At 41.4% G+C, this 8,652-nt stretch overlaps 1 protein-coding gene across 1 annotated transcript; it reads right to left on the reverse strand.

Annotated features, from left to right (window-relative positions):
• Positions 1–4,159: 4,159 nt before the first annotated feature.
• On the reverse strand, positions 4,160–6,152 carry LOC127365370 (ADP-ribosylation factor-like protein 4C). The gene has a single exon (XM_051403407.1). It carries the CDS (start codon positions 5,332–5,334, stop codon positions 4,756–4,758), a length of 579 nt encoding a protein of 192 aa, XP_051259367.1. The 5' UTR covers positions 5,335–6,152; the 3' UTR covers positions 4,160–4,755.
• Between the last annotated feature and the right edge of the window lie 2,500 nt (positions 6,153–8,652).

Genomic DNA, 8,652 nt, shown 5'->3' on the forward strand with positions numbered 1-8,652 from the left:
ATAGCATGAAGGAATGATAATTGGGTTAGATTAACAAATATTTCTCCACTTTAATTTCCAGAAGATATATGACAGGATTATTACAATATAAAATTACCTGCACCATAATAAAATACTTTATTTACATCACATATCTCACTTCAGTGGCTCAGACTGAAGTTCACATGTAGGTTTCCTGACACACACAGGCTGGTATTTATGTTTCCACAAACGCTGGAGACAATAAAAAGACTCAGCAATGGAGCTGGCTGTTCAGGTTGAAAGCATTTACAGTGTCGTCTTATTATCTTTTAATTTCTGCAGTGATTGAAGCAGCACAAAGACACACTACTCTGTAATCAGCAGTTTGTTTTGCTCCAGCAGACAGCTCTGTTCCTGCTTTAAGTAGATAATTAGAGAGCTAAGGGAGACACCAACAAAACCAGAGGAGGAGGAGGAGGTGGTGAGGAGTTTTTTTTGTTTTATTTGGTTAAATGTTCACTATATCCTGACAGTACTACATGAGACAAACCTACTGCAGCTTTAAGAATGTCCAAGCAACCTTTTTGTGTTTGCACAAATTACTTTATTCTGCCAGGAGCAAATGCAGAGCAGTATGACGCTGTTATAAGATCGCAATACCTCTTAAACCGAGCAGACAGTGGATGGATTAAGCTTGACTTTTAGACAAAATTTTAGAATTGGGCTGAATTCCTACAAAAGCAGTTACTGTTTGTCGTGTAGTTTGATGGTGTCAGCTATGGCTCTGGAGGTAGGGCGGGTTGTCCATAACTGCTCCTGATGCTGTGCCATCAATGTGTGAATGGGTGAATGGGTAAATGTGACATGTAGTATAAAGTGCTTTGAGTGGTTGGAAGATTAAAAAGACGCTATATTGCAGTCAATTTACCTCTGAAATATTGTGTAGTGTGATCTAGGCAACGCTCACCAAGTAGCAAGGTTTGGAGAAGCTCCAAACCAGTGACCAGTGACCAGTGGAGACCTTGACAAGTAATATATTTCATTGTTGGACTTGTTGTTTTTTTTTTGTTCTCAAACAAATGTGCTGCAGGTTCTACATTCACTGCTGCTGTTTTGAGTTGACAAAAGTCAGGCCTGGTCTCTGTAGACAGTAAAACCGTTTCTTCAACATAAACAAGGACAGGTTTCTCTGGAGGGAGGCCGTTGGTTTTTCTAGGTCACTCCTGTAGCTAACTGTGCTGTACTCATGTAGCAGCTGCAGCTGGTTTCAAACTGACAAATGGGTCACAAGAAGAGGTTCTGCTGTTACTATCCTGTCATCATCTCTGACCTTGCTTTATATTAAAATATATAAGTAGAATATCCATACAAGGTTAGATTCATCATTTATTGGCAGATTAATACAGGACTAAATGACAGTTTATTGTGTAAAGGAATTACATAGTTATGTAATGGCCTTTACACACCACACAGCCTTCCAGGAACTGAACTTGAGCTGAACCTGGCTGGCACAGAGAAAACACAAACTGAGACTGAGGGTAAATTATGACTGAATAATTAACTAAAGCTGAAACCAAGCCAGAAATTTGGCTCAAATAACTAAATGGCCACAGAACCCATTCTCTTTTACGCCCAGAATTTCCAAACATCCCAAATATATCAGGGTGAATCTTGGAGAATATTTGATGAAATGGTGCAGGCCTGAAAAACATGATATTGTAAAACTATACAATCAAATAAAAATTAAACACAAAGTAACACTGCAGACAACTGCAAGGAGAGAAATCTGTTTCTTAAATCACAGAGAGTGGACTGGGTTGGGTTGGTTCCGCTATGCTGTTGCCGTAGCAACGGTTTGTCCTGAGATGACTTTTTTAAAATATAAGTGGCTTTTCTCTGAAGTGACTTGGCAGTTTATTCGACATCTTCGAAGTGAAGTCTAGGTTTCTGTTTCTGTGCAAGAGGGGAGTATGATTGATATGACTTTCGACAATTTAGAGATTTCTTTTTTAATAATTTATGCATTTTATAGCTATTGTATTGATTACTTTAAGCAAACTATTTAGACTTCTCTGCTTGCTCTGCTTGCTTACTAACTAGTTTTCCTGTACTCTCAATTGTTACACCTGCTGTTCAGGTCTTACAGCTGACTCAAATCAGTTCAGTTACCCTTAGTAACTGCAGAAGTGCCCCCTGGGGTAGACGTACTTCTGGTTGGGAATCACTGATGTAACAGCATGACAGAATTGTATTTACCAGCAGTTATTACGTTCTTGACAGCATTAACAGGGAATACTAAACTCTAATAGGCTGGAGGGTGTGCTTTATTTTTAGATAACCACACAGTTCATATATAGGTTTGTAATTGTTCTAAATTTATCTTCAAAGCTGGAAGTTTCTGCTCTCAACATTTCCTGCTGCTGACTGAAGTGGTAATGTGACAAAGATATTACTCATCATTATTACATTATTCACATTTAGGTATTCACATTTATAGAGTATATTGCAATATGAAACAAGCTAGCTGCTGTGTGAGGCTGTATAGGCAAACTATAGGCGTTAGATGATGAAATGATGATTCACATGACAGAAATAGAAAATTCTCTGATACTAATGATTAATAACAGCAGTGTTGGAAGAAGCATTCAGATCACTTCATAAGTACCAATATCATAAGTAAGAGTACTGCATTCAAAATTTAAAAAAATTACATTTGTATTTTATTGCAGTAAAATGTCTCCTGTTACTGATACATATTCTATTTGATTGTGATTACTGATGCATCAGTGTTAGAGATGCATTTTTCAGTTTTGCAGCTGCTTGAAGATGAGCTAGTTTGAACTACTTTATATTAAGCCACATTAGTCCAGTGGTTCCAAACCTGGAGGTAGGGCCCCTCCAAAGGGTCACCGGATAAATCTGAGGGGTCGTGAGAGGATTATTGTGAGAGGAAAGAAGAAAATATAAAGTTCTAATGTACAAATGTATTATAATTTTCTGGACTCCTTTCTAATGTACTTTTATTGAAATGTTGCATAATTGGACCTCTTGAACAGTTCTTTAAATGGAAATGAAGTGTGGAAAATCTAAATATGCACCTCTGCGATTCAGATCTCATTAAATCTTTAACAATGCAGTTTATAAGCTTATCGTGTCTTTCTTTATGTAAAATCTTAGTATCACAAAGTAGCTACAGCTGTAGGACAAATGCAGTGTAGTAAAAAGTTCAAGATTTGCCTCTGGTATGTAGTGGAGCAGAAGGATGCAGTGAACCAGAATGGAAATACATTAGTACATCTGGACAAACTTGTACTTTAGTAAATGTACTTAGATACTTTCCAGCACTGTACAGTCCACCAGGACCAGCAGTGTACTCTACACACTGTCAGGAAGTTTCATTCAAGATGAACAGTAACACAAAATCTTAACACAGTGCTGCCGGTGCTGTATAGCAGGCACAGGAAGCACAAGTCAGGCACTAGAATTATTCATGTGAGGGTTTAATTTAAAGCTGAAATGATTAATCACTTGGCAGAATATTCATCTGCAGCTGTTTTTATGATCGGTGCATCATTAAAGCTTTTCTTTGTCTTTCAAGAAAAAGCTATTTGAGTATTTGCTGGTTAACATTGAATACTTTGCTTTGGGGAAACGTATTTTCATTATTTTCTGACATTTTCTGAACCACATCGATTCATCATTTCATTGATAAAATAATCAATACTAATTTTTTATTAATGTGCATATATTGACACTTTAGCCCTGTCATCTGAGCAAAAATCTTATTCAGCAACTTTCTGATTTAACATTTAGTACTTGTACACACAGCAGCTGTACATGTCCACCTATCCTCACAAGGACATAGGCCTGTTTGTCCAAAAATAATTACAAAATTAGATGAATTAGCAAGAAATGGGTAAGAATTAACTGTATTTGGACAGAAACCTGACACTGGTGGTCCGGTTGGAGCACAGGTTGCTGCAGTAAACACTGTAGTGAAGCAGAAAACACAGCACCGCAATGCAGATCTATAAATTTCACCACAGAGCTCCAGCTTTGCTCTAAATGTTCACTGTAAATGCTGAAGATTAAAACAGGAAGGCCTTTTCAACACCTTGAGTTTCAGACATCAGAAGGAATTTCTCTCTCTGTCAGTATGTCTGACCACATGTAAATAAAGAACAGTCAACCCAAATCATGGATTTTAAATCTTTTAATATTCAAAAAATACTTCAATTTTGGCTTCTTGGTACATAAACCACCTGGATCTGCTCCCTTGTTAATACAGTGTATTCTTTACTGTTAGGAAAGTGCAAAGTAGTGGATACCTCAGTCCACCGTGTGGAGGAAAGGCTACTTCAATGCTCCAGAAAACAGTCTGCATGACATCCATAATGACAGACTCATACTACAGTTGTCTAAAATAAAAGGAGCATGGGGCACAAGTGACCCGAGCCACGTGCAAAATTCAAACTTCAGTGACCTACTGAGAGTTTCTGCAGTCAAACTGTGTTCAAAATCCACTATAAAGCAGCAGATAAACGGGCCAGCCCGTTCCTCCACCTCCACGCTGGAGATCTGAAGAGTCATTTCAAGTTTCTTTATCTGTCTTTTTGGTTAACCTCATTTCATATCCTGCAGCCGCTGAGGCAGCCTCCTGTGTGCAAAAGCATCATCCAGCAGGGCTTCACAGCGTTGAACAGCTGTAATCCAGACAGAGAATACCTTAAAAAATCACTGGAAAGTAAACCTGTTTGGGAAACACTTCCAGGAAGTCCACGGAGTCAGCGGCTGTTACCGCTTCTTCTTCTGCTTCAGGGATTTCCTCCTCTTCAGTATCATTTCATACAGTTTGTCCATGCCCTCGTGAAGCCCCTCTCCTATTATAGCACAGGCAGGCTGAATGTGGTAGGTAGTGGAGGGGGTGAGCTCATGCAGAGCCAGCTGCTTTTCAATGTCCGCCACTGGGAGAGACTTGGGCAGGTCCTGCTTGTTGGCGATGACCAGCAGTGGCGTGCCCTGGTTCTCCGCGAACTTGGTGACTTTGTGAAGCTCAGTTTTGGCCTCCTCCAGCCGGTCAACATCCACAGAGTCCACCACGTAAATAATCCCATCAGTGCACCGGCTGTATGACTTCCACAGGGGCCTAAGCTTCTCCTGGCCCCCAACGTCCCAGAAATGACAGCTGATGCCCTTCGCTGTGCCGTTGCTCAGCTTTATCTTCTCGGTGTTGAAGCCGATCGTAGGAACCGTGTTGACAAATTCATTAAATTTGAGTCTGTAAAGAACTGTGGTCTTTCCAGCAGAGTCCAGCCCCAGCATGACGATGTGGAGAGACTGGAAGGCAGAGATGTTGGAGAAGCTGTTGCCCATTTTGGCGTTTTTTTTTCTGCTGGGGGGATTTTATATCCACCCCTGGTGCTGTAAATGAAAGAGCTGTGGTGCTCAGATCCCGCTCATTAAATCCTGTGTAGAGGGTGTAGAATTCCTCAGGTCGAGACTGAGGTGGTGCGCAGGCCCAGTTGCGCTCTGGATGAGTGCTCGGCTCTGCTGTGGCCCTCAGCAGCAGCGGGGGACGCGGTGCGCCTCGGCAGGACGCAGCGCGCCGGTCATTAGTATTCTCCACACGCACTCACATCCATTCGGCAACTAAGAAGCTCCACACAAACACTCCTTCAGGGCAGCGTGGACGGTGTCAGCGCTGGGAAGGACGACGATGATCACAGACCTTCACCAGCCTGAAAACCCCGCTGTAGGGATTTAACCCTCTCCGGAGTCAGAGGACACAAACACTCCCTGAAACTGCTCACAGTCTTTCAGATTTTGACTGCGGCTGTGAACGAACCGGGCAGATAACGTCCACTGAAAGCCACCGATTCGTTCGCCGGTTCTTGTCGGGCGCTCCTCTACCGACGCTCGCTGCAGCTGGACTGGTGTGAGGCTGACAAAAACAAGACCGCAAAACAAGAGGCGGCCCCGCTTCGCTCCACCCCGCCGGGACATGTGCCAATGAGGCAGCGAGCGTCCTCACGAGCTGCTGTGGCGATCCGGTTCCCACAGAGACAAACACAAACTTCTTAACGTGCAACGATGCTTCATAACAACATACTGTAGAGATATTAGTGTTGGGAATAAAATAAAGCCTGAATGCTCATTAATATAAAGTAATAAAGGAAACAAAGCTGTCAATTTTGTGACAGAAAGAAAAACAATCCAGAACAAAGGGGTAATCTCACGTTGTGTGTATATTGTGTTATTATGTAAGAAATAAGGGTGTATAAGCCAATGTGTTCTTCTAGAATCCATCATAGTCAACACCGCCATCTTCTGGTGTAAATGTGCAAGAATATGAGGAGCGGAGGATGAACAGACTCTAATGAGAAAACCTTTGTGATAGTGAATTGAAAGATTGAAGCTGACATTTATAATTAGACAACTAAATGTGTTCAGATGCCTTCTGGAAGCAATCTTTTTAAAAAAAAATTACAAGAGAACCATGTTGATTATTTTTGATGGATGGATGGATAACCATTTTTCATTTGGGACAGTGTTCCAGCAGCCACATCACATAAATGAAGGTGATTATTGAAGCTGCAGTAGGTCACTTTTATGAAAATATTTGTTTTTATAGTCACTGAAACTTTCCCGCTCCATTAGTGCTCCTTATGGCATTTGCAAGAATCCACCAGACCTGGAACACCACAATCGCCAAGAAAGATAATTGTTTTAAGAGTCTCATTCGCAGGGAGTCAAATACCGACACTGGGAATGAAACTCAATCTACTATGTTCAAGCCACCAATCCAAAGTTTTTATCTTTCTCTGCTCTGATTGGTTGGCAACCTACTTGCTACTGTTTGTCTCAGTTTTCTTGATCCACCCTCTTTCCCTTCCATTCATCGAATCACCTCATCCCTTCCCACTTACCTCCATCCTCTCTCCCCTCATGCCTTCCTGTTAAGCTCAGCTCGGATGAAAACACACCTGAGATTTGACCCCCACACTGAGTCTCCCTCTGCCTAGCCTTCATCACGTCCTCTCACATCAACCTAACAGATGACATCTTCTTCCACTTTCTCCACATCCACATCAATTCATCTATTCTTATCATTAAAACCTCCTCAAAATCCATTAAACCTTTCAATTAAGAAAGACTGTTGTGGTGTGATCCCTGCTAGTGCTAAATGAAAACAAATATAATTTTAACCCTCTGCCTTTGTTCAAAATCACTACCCTCTCAGCTTGTTCGTGGCCAAAAATGGCCACCAACAGATTGAGTCTGTAATTTTTTAGATTTTGTATGTTTTTTGCGGCTTTTACTGCATGAAGTTTTTAATCAATATCAGTTCTTGTCATAAGTACAAAATATCCATTCCTTTTTAATTTTTTAACCCCTCAAATGCCAATTGTTGGAAAACTTTGGTAGATTATTTCTCTGTGGTAACAATGCTTTTTGGCAATATCTATAAAATCTTATACCGTTGGAAAGCCTGTTTAGTTCCCTTTCAAATGGTGCCCCATTTGTAAGGAACGTGCATTTGTGGGATGAGCAGCAGCGCTGATTATGTGGGTTGCGCCCATGAAAAATTTGCCAAATCTTTTCTGCCATTGCCAAACAGGTTATTTTGCTGTTGCTATTGACACTTCTTTTGAGCTTCTGGTACCCCGAAGTGCTGCCAATCAGGTGCCTGATTGGCACCTGAAAAAAATCCACTTTTACTGACTTGATTTTTCAAATTTGCATAAGTCCAGGTCATGAAAACCAAAATGTCATTCAAATTCTGAATTGTAACCCTTTGATCAGGATTTGTCATTTAACTCCCACATGAAGCAGACCTCTAGGACTGCCTTCTTTCATTTACGTAATATTACAAAGATTAGACACATCCTATCACAGACAGATGCAGAAAAACTAATCCATGCATTTGTTACTTCAAGGCTGGATTACTGCAACTCTTTATTATCAGGTTGCCCCAATAAGTCCATTAAAACACTCCAATTAATTCAGAACCCTGCAGCACGAGTACTGACAGGAACTAGAAAAAGAGATCACATCTCTCCTGTACTAGCTACTCTGCACTGGCTCCCTGTAAAATGTAGAATAGAATTTAAAATCCTCCTCCTCACCTATAAAGCTCTTCATGGTCAGGCACCTTCATATCTTAAAGAGCTCATAGTACCCTATTACCCCTCTAGAACACTACGTTCTCTGAATGCTGGGCTACTTGTGGTTCCTATAGCCTCTAAAAGTAGAACAGGAGCCAGAGCCTTCAGTTACCAAGCTCCTCTCCTGTGGAACCAGCTTCCAGTTGTGGTTCGGGAGGCAGACACCTTCACCACATTCAAGAGTAGGCTTAAGACATTCCTCTTTGATAAAGCTTATAGTTAGGGCTGGATCAGGTGAGTCCTGAACCATCCCTTAGTTATGCTGCTATAGGCCTAGACTATCGGGGGATTTCCCATGGTGCACTGAGCTACTCTCTTCCTCTCTCTTTCTGCACTCATTCATGTCCCATTAATGCATGTTACTAACTTCACTTCTTCCCCGGAGTTCTTGTGCTTTCTCGTCTCGCAGGTTCTTATCGATCCTGGTGGAGCCTCCTGCCATGGTCCTGCTAGATTGCCATTGCCAATACTGTTGTTGCTGTGCACCTGTCTGTCTCTCTCTGTGTCTCTCTCTCTCTCTCTCTCC

Source organism: Dicentrarchus labrax, unplaced genomic scaffold (genome assembly GCF_905237075.1).
Source record: "Dicentrarchus labrax unplaced genomic scaffold, dlabrax2021, whole genome shotgun sequence".
In the NCBI taxonomy this organism is placed as follows: Eukaryota; Metazoa; Chordata; class Actinopteri; family Moronidae; genus Dicentrarchus; species Dicentrarchus labrax.